Source organism: Myotis daubentonii, chromosome 8 (assembly GCF_963259705.1).
Source record: "Myotis daubentonii chromosome 8, mMyoDau2.1, whole genome shotgun sequence".
Taxonomy (NCBI): Eukaryota; Metazoa; Chordata; class Mammalia; order Chiroptera; family Vespertilionidae; genus Myotis; species Myotis daubentonii.
The window spans coordinates 16,211,445-16,229,862 of record NC_081847.1 but is presented as its reverse complement, the minus strand read 5'-3'; the positions used below and the strand labels follow the sequence as shown (position 1 = coordinate 16,229,862).

The 18,418-nt window shown below is 41.4% G+C and overlaps 2 protein-coding genes across 3 annotated transcripts in view; one reads left to right on the top strand and one right to left on the bottom strand.

The window, feature by feature from the left end:
* XRN2 (5'-3' exoribonuclease 2) overlaps positions 1 to 8,869 on the top strand; it is a 93,459-nt gene extending 84,590 nt beyond the window's left edge. For both annotated transcript variants that reach the window (XM_059705404.1, XM_059705403.1), the window contains 3 exons: positions 979 to 1,042; positions 5,716 to 5,854; positions 8,323 to 8,869. In XM_059705404.1, the coding sequence (XP_059561387.1) occupies positions 979 to 1,042; positions 5,716 to 5,854; positions 8,323 to 8,388 (269 nt within the window). In that variant the 3' untranslated portion in view covers positions 8,389 to 8,869. The remainder of the gene's footprint in view (positions 1 to 978; positions 1,043 to 5,715; positions 5,855 to 8,322) is intronic.
* A 5,453-nt stretch (positions 8,870 to 14,322) lies between these two features.
* Positions 14,323 to 16,697, bottom strand: NKX2-4 (NK2 homeobox 4). Its single transcript, XM_059707546.1, has 2 exons — positions 16,134 to 16,697; positions 14,323 to 15,925 (listed from the first exon to the last, which is right to left on the bottom strand). The coding sequence occupies exons 1-2, from the start codon at positions 16,555 to 16,557 to the stop codon at positions 15,291 to 15,293; spliced, it is 1,059 nt and encodes a 352-aa protein (XP_059563529.1). The 5' UTR covers positions 16,558 to 16,697; the 3' UTR covers positions 14,323 to 15,290.
* Positions 16,698 to 18,418: the final 1,721 nt, after the last annotated feature.

The following is an 18,418-nucleotide window of genomic DNA, read 5'->3' as shown; positions in this document are numbered from 1 at the left end:
ATCTAAAGAAAGATAAGATTTCATTTCTTCTTTCCTTCAAGAAAGTAATTTTGAAAAGCATGTTTCTAGTTTGTGTTTCCATTAAACTGTGAGCCTGAATACATTACGGTAAGCCTTGTTGCCCTTGGGTCTCAAGAGTCTGGAGGAGGTTACTGTCCTTACAAGTGAACTCATTAGACAACTCCTGGAACCAGCTGTTTTAATTAGGTCACACACAGACCCTGCTGAAGGGTGCCGAGGTGACTGCAAGACTGGAGACCAGAGTGGCGGTTGGTTGATACCAACCTACTGAGCTACTAACCTCTCCTGCTGACCAGTGTTACGGAGTGTTCCTTTAATCCCACTTATATTGAGGAGAGTAGCCATTTAATTGTTTCTTATAGCTAGATGTTGCTAGTTCAGATTGGTGTTAGGGAAAGAGGTTTGACTGTCAGAAAACAATGGAAAAGTGGGTGGTCCCTTTATTAACGAGTATTTCTGGCCCATGCTAGAGAGATTGTGTGCTCTCCGCTCTATGTTATGATAGCTAGGTAAGTCAGGGTTCCTTTTCAGTTTACACATTTACAAGGCAAATTTCAGGATTTCTAGTAAAGTTACTATACATTAAATTTGTATTTGTGGGGGAAAACCTAATCCATTCCTTTACCATAGCATTTAAAATATAAATGTAAAACATACATGTATATCTTTATACACACATACATAGCAAGAGAGAGCAATGTGTGAATTTAATGACCAAAGTTAGTAAAACTGCGTTTTGTTACTGAAGGAAAAATAACAAAATGAATTTACTGACCCTGTTTAATATCTTTTTACATTTCCAGTCTGTGTAAATATGCTAGTTTACTTAGTTTATATTGTCTCAGATTTTCGCAAGAGTTAATTATAAAATATGTGAGTAGCTAAATAGTGATTACTTATTTTTAAAAAAAACAAAAACACAAAAAACTGTTTAACTCTTCCCTGTTTATTTTTCAGATATGAGGCCCCAGGATTCCTGGCGAGGACCTCCTCCCCTTTTCCAGCAGCAAAGATTTGACAGGTAATAGTAAAGCAAACATCACTTTTAAATATTTTTTCGCTTCAACATGTGAGGTTTCTGTTTTGAAATATACTTTCTTCCCCTAAACAGTTTCTCTTGTGCCTGTTCTTTAGGAAAATAGATGGTTAACACATTGAAGTAAAAGGCTCATGTTTATATACTTTCCTACTTTTCTTGGTCCTTGGACTTTATTTTATTGAAGCTTTTGAGGTGCCCTGGAAAATGCAACTCAGAGAGCTTAAAATTGTATTAGGTTTTGGTAAGGCTAAACAAATTTCTTTTTAGAAGGGTTGTGCAGCTTAATGAGGCATAACTAATGGTGTTCCACTTTTATCATTTCTGAGCTGGTAATGCAGCACAGTACAGACCAACCATTGATTCTTGCTGCAAACCTCTTGAAGTCCTAATCAGCTTCTTTGGTACAACTTTTTCAGGGCTGACAAGCCTATTGTAGGGCAGTGTCACTGTAGGTCAGTAGTTATTAGTTGCCACTGAAAACAGTTTCTTTAACTACTTAAGACTGAACTGAATTAAACGCAGAAGGGACTCAGAAGAGGATTATGGGATCTGCAGTCTAATAAGTACCATGGACTAGGAAGAATGTGACATGGTTTAATAACAAGGGATGTTTGACATGTGTTTTTTCATTGATAAGTTGTGTGCTTCTCAGTCAGGTGGTCTCTACATGACAAGACAACTAGGCATGTTATGAATAATTATATTAACAGCTGTAGGATAATTATATTAACAGCTATAGTATAATTTTTAAAAGGACAGTTTTAAAATTTATCATTTCATGCTGGTGTGCTGCCTCAGTTAGTGCTAAGACGAATTAAGCTCTGTCATAGTAAGGCTTCCTTCTTTGCCTTCCTAATTCTAATCTGTTTTGGTTCCCTTTCCATTAGCGTTTTAGCAGTCTGATCTGTTCACATCTAAAATGAAAAGTGTTTTGTTATGAACAGGGTTATAAATGCTACACCCCTTTTAAGAAAACTAAAGACTAAAAGACTCTAATACTTCATTATTTTCTTCAAAAAGATAAATCATGTTATTCAATTGTTTACTAATAGTATCAACTACTTACTGCAAGCTGCATTTTAAATTTAAGACAACTGATAATACCTGTATTTGTTTTGTTTTTAATATAATTGCTCAAAGCACATTGGATGTACTATTTCAGTATCCTCAGAGTTGTACCATTTCCAAACAAATTAAATGAGTAAAGGGTAAATTTTTTCTAAATTACATAGTAGCACATAAGAGCTGATCTCTTTTTAAATAACTGTCTTTCTGAATTACTTTTGTCAAGTTTGATTTTAAGACTTGGTTTCCTAACTTTGTTTCTTTCCTCTTTCTCATATTATTAATAATTGCTAACATTTATCATCTGCTTACAAAAATGTCAGCACTGTGCTAACATGCTCTTAAAATCATGCCTTCATTTATTCCTCCTAGCAACCCTTTAACGATGCTGTTATTTTTATAGAGGAGGAAAAGAATGAATGCACACAGTTCAGTGGCTTACTTAAGGTCTTCCTTCTGTACTGTTCTTTACTAAGAAATTTTTCACTTGAACAAAGCTCATCAGAATACTTACTCCGAGCATATTACAGTAAAGCCATAGGAGCTTCAAAGGATGTAAAGGATCTCCTTCCACTTCTGAGGCATACTTCCTTTCCCAGTAGCTTTTCTTTCTTCTACACATTAAACATTTTCCTCAGGTTATTACCATTGTCCTGGTGTCTGTCATATTTTTTATTTTTTCTGTCCTAGCCAAGTATTGGTATTATCCTTACTAACTTTGTGAACTCAGCAGATTAAGGACAAGTTTTATGGGGCATTTTTGGTTTAGCTTTAGTCAGAAACTTAAAACCAGGCCTTAAAACAAAACTTTGATATGAGCATAATACAGTTCTGTTTTATGTCTTAAACCATGGTCATTTAAGAAATACATCATTTATTCATAAAGAGAGTTTGGATTCAGTCATCCTAAAAACTTCATTAGCTTATTAGCAAATACAGTCTGTCACTCATTGTGGTAGCACTTGTCATTCTCATCCTTCCAACCTTAGGAGACAGAGGGGAAAGTATAAACTCATAGTCACTTTGACTTTGCTAAGATGTCACAAGTAGTAAACAGTAGAAATTCTTACTAAAAAGGTACTGATCCTTAGTTCAGTGCTTTTCCATTGCACTATTTTGAATGTTTGCTTGTGAACCCTATGGAAAAGAAAATTTTCAGTGTACATATTTTTCTAAACCACTTTTTAAAATTATTTCCTACTTTGAGATAGTATTTATAATTCATATATTCATTTCACTGAAAAATACAACAGGAACACACACACACCCCTTGCCTCCCCACACAAAAACAACCTAATGGTACACGCAGAGATGTCCAGCATTCTGCATCACTTGAGTTCCGCCCCATTATTTATGTTCTTGCCAATGGAGGCTTGTCTTTTCTAGCCATATTTAAAGTGGCCATTTAGTCTTTTACTTACGGGTGTTAAGTTTAGTCATGGAAAAGCTTTAAAAACTCTGATTGCCATTTGTATAAATTAAAAACATCCAAATTGGAGTCATTGCTTCACATTGCCAGCTACTTTGCAAAGCAGTAATTAGGTACTTAAGAATATTGTTGCCATCTCTGATGTGAAATTGTTGCCTCAGTCAGTAGCTAGTAATTTTTAAAAGTTAAAGTATGTTAGCCTCAACACTTCTATCTCATATTTAATATGTATTTTCCAAGGCAAATTTCAGTTTGTATTTATCAATTAATATAATTAGTATAGAAATATGATAAAGCTTGTGGAAAATAAAAACCTTTCTGCCAGTAAAGGGCAAAAACAAAGAACATGCATGCCTCTGTGCCCCTCTTACCTTGTTCATTCTGTTTAATTTTAATTAAATTATTTTATAAAACTTATCTTTGTCAACATTTTAATTAGTAACGCAAACAAAAAGGAGAACTTTGTTTTTAAACTGTGCTTTGTTCTTAACCTATTTTTAAAACAAAATAATATAAAATTACATTTATATAATGTTATGCGATTCTTACTAACAGATTTACCTGTAACTCAGTTGAGTGATTTTTATCATTGTAAAACTAAGAACAATTGATTTCGGTTACTACAATGTGTGAGTTGCATTTTTGGTGTGTGTGTTTTGCATTAATGGCCCAGTTTTGATGAGCCTCTTTGGTCACAGCAGAAACCTTACCCCCTCACTCCTGCAGAGACCAGAAGAGACCATTCCTGTCTCTGCACACGGAGCTATTACTACTAAACAGATGAAGCATCCTTGCTAAAATACATTTGTGTTCATAATGAACCCAAAAAGTAATTAAAGGCCCTGAATATATGCATATTCTTTCTGAAAAGTAGATTTATTTTATTTGGATTCACTTACAGCAAGAGCCCTGGTTTCAACACTAACTGTCAAGAATAGCATTGACCTTTTTAGAGTTCTTCAGAGAGCTGTTCTTTAAGCTATCACACAAAAATAGTCATCTTTGGTGTTTTAAAAAAAATAAGGCAAGTCCAAGAGAAGGGAGGAGATTGGGGGGTAGAGAGGATTGATTTAGGCTTGAATAGCTGTGAGAAGAATGCATTATCCAATGAGCCCAACTTTGGGCTTTTCCCCTAAGACCCAGGAGGTAAAATTCATATGCTGATACAGTTAGAAGCTTATTCCAGGTTGTCAGTGCTTTAGCAAGTTTAAAGTTTATTGTAATTCCTCCTAACATCTTTAATGGTCCCAAAGCTTCTTAATGTTAAAATATACTGGAGAATATTGCTTTTGTTTATTTTTTATTTTGCTTTTCTATAAAATTGAAGTTGAGGAAAATGTCTCAAGGCGAAAGTTTTAAATGGTGATTGCCTTTGGAAAGATGTCTTTGCTACATTGTGAATTAATTAAAATTATGATTTCATACATCATACCTGTTGCTTTGTATCTGCAAAGTTAAAATAGGCACTTGAAGACAATTAAAACATTTCTTTTGACTAGTAATCTGGGCCGGCAAACTGGGTTATAAAAGCTGTTGAATTTGTGTTCCCATGTAAACTGTACACCAAATGCCAGTCAGCCCATGCCAATTAATGCTCATGTTGCTAGGTCACCATGGTCAATTGAGAGCTGCATCAATAGAACTTGAAAAGGTTTCCTCCCGATCAGACCTTCTGACATATTGAGCAGAATAATGGATGGGAAAAAACAGCCAAGTCCCCTACCCTGGATTCAAAATACTCAGCAGTAAGAATTCATTTGCAACCTGCAATTAACTAGAAAGAATGGACTCCAAGAATGAGTCTGGACATTTTTAAAAATAAAGCCTCATTCTCCTGTCTTGTACATGTTTACTCTTTGGATAGCATCTTAAATGTAGCCAACTTGGAGATCTTGGTCCAAATCTTTACATGACTAAAAAGGAAATTTCACAATTGTAAATGAACAGAATATTTTTTTAAAAGTCAGGCCTTTCTGAATCACTTAAGTTTTAAACACTCTTTAATAAATGCTGATACTTTATGAAACATTAGACTATACTGGATATGGGGGATACAAAGGCCACTTTGATACCATATATCCCATATGACAAGTGCAGCAAAATTGGATTGCAAAAATGATACATGCTTGACTTGTAATGCACACATGATGCTTTTCCACAGAGGTGTTGGGGCTGAACCTCTACTGCCATGGAACCGGATGCTCCAGACCCAAAATGCAGGCTTTCAGCCAAACCAATACCAGATGCTAGCCGGGCCTGGCGGGTATCCACCCAGACGCGATGATCGTGGCGGGAGACAGGTGATATGGCGTGGGCTGTGGGACGAAAAACATACTGTGTACTTAGCCATGCCTCTCAGGGCTCCATATTTTCTTTAAAACATTTCTGGATAAGATATTGATAGATTAGCTTAGCTCAGTGGTTCTCAACCTTCCTAATGCCGCAACCCTTTAATACAGTTCCTCATGTTGTGGTGACCCCCAACCATAAAATTATTTTCGTTGCTTCTTCATAACTGTAATTTTGCTATTCTGAATTGTAATGTAAATATCTGATATGCAGGATGTATTTTCATTGTTACAATTGAACATAATTAAAGCATAGTGATTAATCACAAAAACAATATGTAATTATATATTCAATATGTGTTTTCCGATGGTCTTAGGCGACCCCTGTGAAAGGGTTGTTCGACCCCGAAAGGGGTCACGATCCACAGATTGAGAACCGCTGGCTTAGCTGAACTTGGGTCCCTCATTAAAAATGTATATTAGGCAAGTATCTGCCTCACTAAGTAAATTATACCTTGAAGATGCTGAACAGTTTTCCAGAGCAAAAGCTCTTTTAATCATAGCAATCAGTGACCGTTAGCACAAATGTGGTCAGTTACCAGAAACCTTATTTATCCTTTAAGGATATTGCTTTTTGTTTTACTACAAATTAAGTCTCTCATAATAGATGATAATTTCCTAGAAAAATGAAAGCAGGAATCTATCTTTTCAACTGTATATTTATCTTAGAAGTCTTATGTCTTGATGTATCTGTTCTCTCTCCTCATGGAAAAAATCTCTCCTTCATAAAAAAATGTTCCACATATTTTTCTACCAAATGTAAACAGCTATACATTGAATGAGTGTAATAATTCCTAGATACCTTTAGTAGATGTAAGCTTCATTTTATTTGTCCCCTAGCCATTTGATACCCTGTCCAGTATTTACATGCTCTGTCATCAAATTCTTTTCTTTTTTTTGTCATGAAATTCTTGCCAGATAACAGGATCAGAGTGTTGTGGCTCAGAGTGTGTGCGGTTTGTGGAGTTTGGCACCTTTGGTGATGCAAAGTGATTTCAAATTGCTTACCTGGTGTTGCCTACAGGCGTTTTGCAGTGCTTCGAATATTAATTTTATAACTCAAGGTCTTACTATGTGTCCCCTTATTCTGATAGCTAAGAAAAGTCTTTTTTACACTGTTTCTTAGTGTCTCTGTTCACTTTACAAGAAAACAATCATCTTAATTGTCTTTAGAGAGAATTTTATTAGCTTATTAGACTCAGTTTGTAGAATTTTACTTTGAAAACCTGTAAATACCATATCATAGATTGAGACTAGATAATCTAAATAATGAGTATTATTGAAACAGGGACATACTTACAACTAGAAGACCTCTTAGAGAATGTCTAGTCCACTCACCTCATTTTCCCAGTCAGAAACTGAAACCCTAAACACTTGCAGTTTGACAGCAAAGCTGGGAACTTCTGAACCCAGTTCATTTCTTTCCTGCCTCCTTCCGAGGAGGAGATCTCCCTTTTAAGGAGCTCTCTGCTATTACAGGAGGTGGAATTTTTATTCACTTAGGACAGGGGTGGGGAACCTTTCTTCTGCCAAGGGCCATTTGGATATTTATAACATCATTCTCAGGCCAGACAGAATTATCAACTTAAAAACTAGCCTGCTATATTTGGTCAAACATTTACTTAACTCACCCCTAACGCCTTGGCAGGGCCAGGCCAAATGATTTTGCGAGCCCTATGTAGTCCTCGGGCCAGACATTCCCTACCCCTGACAGGAGATCAAAACCACTTGGTTAATTTATAAATCTTTTAGTATCTCCTTTTTCTCAGTCTCTTCCCCACTGATTTTTATTTAAAAAAAAAAACCACAATTTTTGAAGCACTATTAAATTATAGTGAAATTTAGATGACTACAAGGCCTTAGCCTACAGTGTGTCTTCCAAGATCTACAGAAATATTATTTACAAACATACCTAGGAGATATTAGGAATGTTCCTAGTAATTATGTAATAACCTAATATGTTACTTAGTGCTCTACTATTTATAGCTTTAAAAAAAATCAAAACCACCCTAAAATTCATAGGTATTTAGGCCTTAACTGACTTCTTACCTTGGTTAAGCAAATTGACTTTCCTAGTGTAAATCTATCTAAAGATGAAGCTTACATCTACTACCTGACCACAGTATGGCCTGCTGGGGATGGTAGGGAAGATTGAGAACTTAAAGGGTTTTACACAAACACTTAACGCTGTATAGTTCATTTGTGTAGATTGTAAGGAATTTTTAAATTGCTTGATAAGGCTTGTTTGGTTAGTTGTCCCACTTTGCAACTAGCTTGGTATAAATGAAGACCTTCTATGTGATAGACCTTTAAGACATGTTTACCTTCTTTATGATATATTTTTCCATATAGCTGAAAAATTAATTTTTTTGCAGGGGTGCTAATCCAGAAAATAAACTCTTTCTTTTGCTTATTTTCAGGGATATCCCAGAGAAGGAAGGAAGTACCCTTTGCCACCACCCTCAGGAAGATACAATTGGAATTAGGCTTTTGTAAAGCTTTCCCAAATCCTTTCATCATTCTACAATTTTATGCTATTTGTGGAAAGATTTCTTTCTCAAGTAGTAGTTTTTAAGAAAACTGCAGTACTTTGTGTATTTCTTTTAACTGTATATTTCTACTGATCTGATCTCACTGTTTTATGTTGCTTTCCAAAGATGTGTGTTGCATAATACAGTGGATCTGAATTTATTATTGCTTGTAAAACATTTTGATGGAATAGGAATACTGGTTTTTCATTATGGTTAAAAATCAAACCAGCTGTGGATTTCAAAACACAGTGTATTCTAGATCATCTAAGATCCATGCTGATTTTTAATGCACAAGAATTAGGTATGAACTCTTAAGCTGGAACCCTCAGCCAATTAGAGTATATATATTGTTCGGTATTTCTTTGGAAACATTTCATTAATGTACTTGTCTTACGGAAATTTCTGGACTTTAGTAAAAACAAACAAAATTTTAAAATTCTGGTTTCTTGTGTTCTTATTCTTTTAGAGTATTTCAACTTTGAAAATCTTGGCCACGCATGTTGGTTTTTCTAAAATTAGTTTTTCAGAAAACAGTTCATTTCTACCAATTAGATGTCAAAAGAAAATCAGTTAAGAATAGATGTTAACATGATATGTTCAGCAAGACCACCCAACCAACGCATATGTTAGTATGTCTGTCAGCTTCTGATTTTGCTAACTATAAAATCTTTGTGAGAATAAGTTATTTACATTTTACAAATTTCATGTAGACTCCTGTATCAATTTTAAGGACTTTAAAAATTTTAAGAAAAGTTGGAAAGTGAGAAGTTTAATTTATAGGTAAATAGTGTATGCTCCTTAGCATATTTTTTTGGCGTTACTTCTTAATAGATTCCAATTTGTACTCATTTTTTTTCCTTGCTACCAAGCACACTATAATTCCTTAAATTAATGCTTGGAGTTTACATACAACACTTCCATATGCGTTTTAATTTGATCGCCACAACAAATTCAAATACATTTAAAGATTCTTGCTGCTGTGTTTCCTTCTTTCCATTCTAGCCTAAGGTTGTAAAATAAGATTTCTCTTTGACCTGCTGACTTAGGATATTTTTGCTTTAATGTTCAACTAAAGCACAGTTGTTAATCTTATTCTATGTGTTAAAAATCTCACCTTAATCTTAAAGAAGAAGGTATTTTGAAGCTATTGGGTTCATTGCTGGTGATGGGTGAATAGAGCAGGATCCTTTACTGTTGAGACAAAGTTTCTCAACTGGGAATTAACACAACCATTATGTATTCCCTTCACAATACATTAAAATGATAGTAATGCCTTCCATTAAATATCTCTTCCAGATATTAAAAACATATAGCCACTTAAATCAAGCATTGCGTATTCCAAAGGAGCTTATATAAATGTCTTATTGTGTATATCTTCATAGGTACCCAAAGCTCACACACTTCTACAGAACCTGTATTTTCTCCAACCTTCAGTTTTGGTTTAGTTTAGCATTGTTTCAAGCTATCGTGTGTGTCTGTAAAATAATTCCGTTTGGACTTGGCTTTTCCACAATTATATGTAACTATTCAAAACAAATTAAATTTTAAAATTAATATGTATAGTGTCCTTTTGAAGACGCCTAAGCAAAAAGCCTGATGGAAAAGTTGAGGCTGGATTCCCCCTAATAGGTGGAGTGTCCTGAAGGACATCTGCCAATAGCTGAACCATCACTTTCAGCCTCCCCCATTCCTTCACCCTGGCATCCTCTCTCCTTATTCCACGTCCATCTCTCCCCAGCTTGTCCCCATCTTTGAGTGTTTCAGAAAATGTCCCGTTACATCAACAAGCGAAAGCTTTTGAGAACCTTAAATGCAATGTTTAAAGCCATAAAATTCCCCTCCACATTCAGATGTAAATAAAGTTAACAGACCAATTTTAAATAATTAACTGTACTCCATTATATTACCTTTAAGTAGGGCAAAGTTTTTGAGAGTCTTTAAAGATTCTTAAAGACCTTAGAACCTGGAAAGGGCCTGACTTTATTGTGGCGCTAAGGGCCCTTACTGAGCAGTGGTCCTCCCTTTACGTCAAGATTAAATGAGGTAATGCACATTAAAGTACAAAGCCATCTACAAATGACTATTAAATTGCCATTTAGCGTTACAAAGGCAAATTGGGTGTAATGACCGGTAGGTTAACTTTAGTTCGATGACGCGGGACAAGGTGGGGGTTGGGTGGCAGCACGCTGGGGGTGTGGCTGGAGGTCCCAAGTGCGCGTTGTCGGTTGGATGTTTTGGAGGTCGGGGCACCGCCACCAGGGCACGGCGACTTCGCAGCGGGATGGCGGTGGCGCCGGGAGCTGTGAGCCTGGTGCGGTGGGAACAGAGGTGCGGCTCTTCAGAAATAAGGTCCTGGTTTGCGGGCCCGGTCACCCTCCCGGCCGGGCTGGGAAGCCCTCGGACTCGGCGCACGTGGGGCGCGTGCCCCAAGCCCTGGCTCCGATTCCTCCCTCCGCGGACCCGCCGGTCCGACGTCCCGCCGCAGCCCCGGGAGCCCGGCGGGGAGCCTGGTGGGCGCCGGAAAGCTCAGATCTCCGACCCTTGGGGTGGTCGTGTGTCCCGGCCGCCACCAGGCCCAAGCAGGACATTGCAGCATCACCTCTCGGCTTCCGGGACTCAGCGCCGCAGTTTCTCCATCTAACCGGTTTCATCTCAGCTGCCGGCACGAATGCACCGAAACCTGAAAGGGAAGAGCGGAGATTGTCCTCCCTTCCGAGGCTGCTGTGTTAAGTTCTTAGTCTGAACATAACCGAATTTAGCTGTGCTTAAAAATCGAATTGTGTGCATTCTCCGGAGAATTCACTAGGATTCCTTATTCCCAGCCGGCAGAGCGGCTGCCTGGCTCCATCGCGCTCGTCGGACGCTTCTTTCCTGCCCACTCCAGGGAGGGTCCTGGGGCGGAGGTCCCGCCAGACCGTTCCTGGTGATTGACTGCTCTACTAATTCTAACCAGGAAAGAAGTCAATACACTAATAGAATAACAAGCAGCCCATTCTTGATGAATTTCCCCTCCACTCAGGGTTCAATTGAACGCTTTGCTTGCGCTGCTTGTTTCCCAAAACCATATTAAATAAGGCCAAGAGAGAACACGCTTTGATTTTTGTGTGAAAATCAAATATAGCTACTCACTACTGCAAAATAGTTTGCACAACTTAGAGGTAAGCAAATTAGTGGTTAAAGTCGTATTAGAGAAGTCACCCAAACACTTGCTGAAACTAGGTTGCATGGCATTTAAAACAAAATCGCCTTTCACTCAATGGCAGGTAAACCTTCCAAGTAAAAAACAAACGAACCCCCAAAACCTCTCCCATAAGCTTTCATTGCCTCCTAACTTAAAAACAATGAAATCAAAGTGATCTTGAAATCACAGTTCTCTCTACATACTGGAGAGCCAGTTCCTGACCCGAGAATATAGTCTTTTGAGTCTTCTCATCAGTTCTCACTAGCAGTAAAAAGCTATTTATTTTCTTAATAAAATCTATCCTAGATTTCTGTCTCGTTGGTTTTGGGCATAGCAAGTGGCAGTATTTTTAAAAATCGAAGTGAAATAATTTAGATGCAGGTTTTTATCTACACATGGTAGTATTGTGTTACACAGTTGAGCAATATCATCCTCACTTTGAACTGGATCTGAAGTTTATGTTGCCACCATAAATTTCTCTTACGCACAAATTCGTACCTAAAAATGCAATCTTTGGTTTCTTAAGTGATTGTGGTCCACAAATTTATTCTAAAAGTCTTTCTAAATCATCAGGATTCATCGAAGCTAACAAAGCAAGTGTTTGGAAGCTGCCTGCCCTTAGTGAGCAGGATTGAGTCTGATTTGCTTTAAACTGAAAGTAAACAGTCGCCAGCAGAATGAGTTTGAACACAACATCAGTTGATAAAAGTCTGATTGATTACTTGTTCTAAGCAAAGCCTTAAATAGAAGACAACTGGGTTACACCCCCACCCTTCCATATACAAAACACCCTTCCTGTTCACTTCAACACTGCACACACTCTCACACACATAACACTTGCATTTACATCTCAACACAGATTACAGAGAAGTACCTGCAATCCCTGCGGTTGTTCCTCCGTGCAATTTGATTCTGGGTTTTGATTCCTGTGTCTCAATTAGAAAAGATAAGTTAGATTGTCATAAAACCCCCAAAACAGTTAGGAGAATGTCCCATGTGCAGCTAGCATTTCTGAAATTGAGTTCGGCTGTGGCCTCTGCTAAACTTCCAAGGGGCTTTGTTCCACTCAGACCTTCCCTCTTGGTCCTGAAGACACTTATCCTCCTCTCCAGTTAATGAGTTTCACCTAGTCTGGCGGTTCTGGTTTTTACAAAAGATCTGCAAAGCACTAATTGCAAAAGGAAAAAAGTTCTTGTTTTGCATTAATCAGAATGTGGAGTTCTAGAGTAAACATGCTTTTTAATTTTCATGTTTCAAGAATCAAGCCTTATCCTCACTTCAGGATGTGCACACACACATAAGCTCAGCAGTTTTTGGGTGTAGAATGTGAAGCCCTCTGCAGCAATTACTGTGGCTTGGGTCCTTTCCTACTTAACAGAACGCTGAAAGGAAAAGATATGCCTGTACCAAATACACTTTCAGAAAATATTGTATAGAGGCTGTTTCTTCTTAATGATCTTTTGATACAGAGTTCACTTAGTCTAAGGGATTCTTTGTTCCAGAACTAAATTATAAAGGAAAAAACTGTCCATGAAGATTTATTTTCTAAAGTTATGTTACTTGGAGCCCTTATTGCAGCGGTTCTCAACCTGTGGGTCGCGACCCCTTTGGCGGTCGAACGACCCTTTCACAGAGGTCGCCTAAGACCAGCCTGCATATCAGATATTTACATTACGATTCATAACAGTAGCAACATTACAGTTATGAAGTAGCAACGAAAACAATTTTATGGTTGGGTCACAACATGAGGAACTGTATTTAAAGGGCCAGAAGGTTGAGAACCACTGCCTTAGTCCATAAGCTACTGTTTCTGTTGCATTTGGGGCTGTTTCTATACATTTATATATATATATATATAAAACGATGGAAATGAAGTAAATTTTTTGAATTCTGGTACTATGAGGGAATCAAAGCACATCAGAAATAGTTATGCTTGCTTAGTTAACATTTTGAAAGGCAATTCCATCAACATGCAAAAACCCAAATTGGGAGAATTTTTTTGTAAGCATATTGCACCATTTCATACTATTTTTTGTTTAAATTATTTATTTTTATGTAAGATGTTTTAAAAATTAATTCTCATTTTCCAAAAATGCATTCACGGCCCCTTGATAAAGGCTGGTTCCCTTGCTGCTTTAGTATTTTTTTTTTCATCTGTGAAAATATCTGGAGTTTATTGTTACTTACTATACAAAATATAGTTTAGAAAAAGTGCACGTTTAACTGCTAAAACACCTTCCTAAGGATTCACTTTGCACATTCAGATAAAACGAAAACAAAATGAAGTGAAATAAAATGTTTCAACCTCAAACGGTAGTTCTTCACATGTAGAAGAGATTTGGGTTCCTTGGTAACTGTTTCGATCATTTATAAATCATGCTTTATCCATGTTATGTCTTTTAATTTTCATTAATGTTATAAGTTCATGGTTTTTTAGCTTTCTTTTAGTATTTTTACTCCAACACGTTATTCCAATGATACGTTATTGAAATGTATTGTAACATCATGTCAACTATTATAAAAAACAAAACAAAACCTATATAACTCAGCGAAAAAGAAATGACCACTTGACTTTCACAAGAAAGCACTTGTTTCTTTTGTTATATTTAAATATCCATTGAACATAGGAAATATAAATTGGCATATTAAAGAGTAAATACATTTGTACAATAAAACACCAACAAAATCGGTGTGCAACCCCTGTTAAGTTCTAATATGATGGAAAAATTATACAAATTTTAGTTACTTATTCTTTACATCCTGGCTACAATTCAATAAATTACCTTACTCTCTTCCTTCTTCTTGGCATGCTTTGAAATATAAATTGATGTCAATTTTAGCAATTGTGTTTGCTTTCCCTAGCATTTAATCAAGGTATTCAAAATCAGACAAGCAAATATCTTAGAAAGAGTAAGTAATATGTCTACAGAAGAATGAGTGTATTTATTTTATCAGTTGATTTGGGGAGACCAGATTCCATATAAAAAATAGTTTATAGCCCTCCACGATGAACCGCATGGCTGGAGGTGGGAAGGGGGCCTTGTTTTAGGGTAATACGCAAACACTCATTTGCCAAATAATGATCAAAACATTTTAAAATCAGCATTAAATTTAAAGAGCTCTGTCAATCCATATAAGCAGTATTTTGATTACTTTTATTCCATTTAATAATTCCTCTGCAATAATGTTTCTATGTGCATGATCCACCAATTTACTTTCCAACATTAATGAAATTGCACTTAAGGGGAGGGGGTGCTCTTCAAAAATTAATCTCCCAAGATAAATTCCACTTTCAAAAAGATTCATTGTTAAAGCTGGGTTGATTTTTAGAACTACAAACACCAACAAAGTCTCCAACACTTAAAACTCAAGAGAGCTTTGGCTAGGAATGTGGTGGGTGTGGACTCAGCCAGCTTTTCGCATCATTTGGAACTTCTGGAAGGAGGAGATCGCCACCGCAGAACCTCCTGGCATGTCACATCATTCGGTCCTGGGGCTGCTGCTGTCTCCCGCCCGCAGCAGCGGTTCCGAGACGGCCCCCCTCCGTGACCCGTGTGTGCGTTTCCGTAGCCGCAGACACAGAAGCCCGCGTGGGCACGTCTCCTCCATCCATCCTCGCCACGTCCTGCAAAGCCCGCAGGCCTCGGGCAGGACCCCGCCCAGGGCGCCCGCGCGGTCACCACGTCCGGCCATAGAGCAGGTTGGCCCCGAGCACGCCGCCGCCGCCGCCGCCGTAGTCCCCCGCGGCCGCGTCCAGGGCCGCCAGGCCGCCCCCGGGGCCGTGCAGCGCGGGCGGGCTGGGCGACAGCTCCTCCAGTTCGGGCGCGGGCGTCGGGGCGGGCGGCTGCGGGCCGGCCTGGCCGGGCGTCGGCGGGCCCGGGGCCCCGTTCTGGCACGGCTTGCCGTCCTTGACCAGCACGGGCACGGCCACGCGGCGCGGGGACGGCGGCAGCGGCGGCGGCGGGGCCAGGCCGCCGTCCTGTTGCAGCTGCTGCGCCGCCTTGTCCTTGGCCTGGCGCTTCATCTTGTAGCGATGGTTCTGGAACCAGATCTTGACCTGCGTGGGCGTCAGGTGGATCATGCCGGCCAGGTGCTCGCGCTCGGGCGCCGACAGGTACTTCTGCTGCTTGAAGCGCCGCTCCAGCTCGTAGACCTGCGCCTGCGAGAAGAGCACGCGGCGCTTCCTGCGCGGCGCCACCGCCGCCGCCGCCGCGTGCAAGGGCGCCAGCGACTTGGCCGCGTCCGCGATGCCCGCCAGCGGCCCCATGCCGGCCACGTTCACGCCCGCCGACGGCCCCATGAACCTGGAAACTGGGGAGGGCCCCGAAGGGGAAGCCGGGTGAGCGCGAGGCCGGCTGCACGCCCCCCGCCCGTCCCCTCCCGCCACGTCCCGCGCCCGGAGCCCAGGACCCGCGGCCCCCCGCGCGCCCGGACACCGGCCCCCACGCGCCCCGCGCCGCGGCGGGGAGAGCCCGCGCCGTCCGCCCGTCCTCGGTCCCGCGCTCCGGGCCCCACTCACTTGACGAGTAGCGCGGGTCCGCGTTGGCTCCGTACCAGCCGGCGGCCCCCGCGGCCGCGCCGCCCCGCATGCCGTCGGCGTAGGCGGGCAGCTCGCCCATGGCGCCCAGGCCGCCGTTGCAGTAGCCGCCCACGGCGCCGGGCGGGAACTGCGAGACGCCCGCCGGCATGTGGTAGGTGGCGGCCGCCGCCGCTGCTGCCGCCGCCGCCGCCGCCGCGTTGTGCCCGGCCATGGGGTGCGGCTGCAGGCCCTGCGAGGGGGGGCCCGGCGGCGCGCGGTAGGCGGCGGCCGCGGCCCCCAGGGGCGCCCCCAGGCCGGGCGGCGCGCCGTCCATGGCGCCGCTGAACTTCTTGTAGGTCTCCTCGATGGGGCTCAGGATGTCGGACACGGAGAAGGGCGTCGTCTGCTTGGGGCTCAACGACATGGCTCGGCGGGCCGCCGGGTAGGGGGCCCCGGGGCGGGCGCGGGCGGGATGCGGCGGCCGCCTGTCGCCGCCACCTCGGCCGCGGAGCCGGCGAGGAGCAGTCGGAGGCGCCGCGAGCCCCCGGAGCTGCGGGTCTGGGGTTTGTTTTAGTCCCGCGCCAGGTTGACGACAGACTCGGGGGGCGGAGCAACAGCCCCAACGAGCAAACAATGGTCATTGGCATCTTTTTCTCTCGCCCCTTCTCCCCCTTCCCCATCACCGAGGCAAAAAGGGGAAAGGGGGCAGTTGGATGTCTCTTGACGAGAGCACCCCCCCTTTGCTTTGTGCGTGCTCCCGCCTCTGCCCTGGCAGTCACCCCAGCCCCCCAGCACCAGAATTAGACACCCCGAGGCCGGCGTCCAGGCTGAAGGCGAAGGACGTCGAGCTTCGCCCGTGCAGACTCTTGATTCCCTAAAGTGACTTCGTAGCCGAGTCCGAGTCCGGTATACTTGGGGACGGGAGATTTGGTGCTAAATTGGGGTGGGGGCGTGCAGGGCTCGCGTCGTCCTTTCCAGCACCCCCCCCCCCCCAAGCCGCCCTCACTCGCAACATCATCTACTCGTCTTTAAGTGTTAAAAAAAGGGAGGGGGGGAAGCTCTTGGGTTCCAGCATAAGAGCGCACGAAGAGAAGAGGTACAATGACCGTCCTTTGCCATTGTAGGGCTCCTAATTTATGCATCCCCTGACCCTTCAGCATCATTCTGTGGGCAACCAAACGGGCCCTTCTAAATTAGCTCCAAGTATCCGAATCCAAAGAAGAGAGAAAACACAGAGAGACAGACACTCTCAAACACTCAGATGCTAACTTGTAAGTATCCTGTTTTTACTCGGTGGGGATGGAGGTTGAGGTTGGTTAAGGCAAAGTGGGTAACTTTTATTTGTTAAAATGTTACAAGTTCAGTTTGCACCTGTAAAGTTCTTTACAGCTTTCTGCAGTTCCCTTCTCTCTCTCTCTCTCTCTCTCTCTCTCTCTCTCTCTCTCTCTCTCCCTCCCTCCCTCCCTCCCTCCCTCCCTCCCTCCCTCTCTACCCCCCTCTCTCTCCCTCCCCTCTCTTCTCTTCCTCTCTTCTCTCTCTCTCTTTCCCTCTCTCTCTCTCTCCTCTCCCTCTCCCTTCTTCTCTCTCTCTTTCTCTCTCGCTCTCTCTTGCTCTCTCTTTCTCTCTTGCGCGCTCTCTCTCTCTCTCTCTCTCTCTCTCTCTCTCTCTCTCTCTCTCCTCTCCCCCCCCCTCTCTCTTCCAACCTCCCTCTCTCCCTCTCTCATTCTTAGGGATTATTTTCCTATCACTCCCATGATCAAAAAGAAGAGGGGGGAAAAACCCCAAAGTACAAATATTTCTAACTGTTCATAATGTGTCTTTTTTTTATTGTCGGGAAAATATAACCTGTTCGAGGAAAAAATATAAAATGGATGCACAAATCAAGTGAATATGGTAGTTTCTCTTTAAAAACAAACACGTTATCATCATTTCATTTGCAAATGTACCTGCATAGCAAAGAATTTAGACATTGTAAACTCTCCATCAAATGCAGAACACGATAAGACAAAAGAAGTGTGCACTGCACATCAACTAAAGTTTTAAGATAATCTTACAGTTAAAAATAATGACAAAAGGAAAATGACATTGCAATTTTTAAGTTTTTCTGGAGACTGGGGCAGGAGAAAGAAAAGGAACAAGGAAAGTGCTTTTTAAAGCAAGATTTTATTGTTTAAAAAAAAGAAAAGGATATATGTACGCCAATCACTTCAGTATAACCTAACAGTACAAGTCTTGAAGGCAGGACAGTGTTAGCTAATCCTTTTCCTGTGCCATTTCAGCCCTTT

Coding starts and splice junctions, on each gene's coding strand:
- NKX2-4 (XM_059707546.1), bottom strand. CDS start 16,557: ATGTCGTTGAGCCCCAAGCAGACGACGCCCTTCTCCGTGTCCGACATC. Junction 15,926..16,133: donor GGACCCGCGCTACTCGTCAA/GTGAGTGGGGCC, acceptor GGCCCTCCCCAG/TTTCCAGGTTCATGGGGCCG.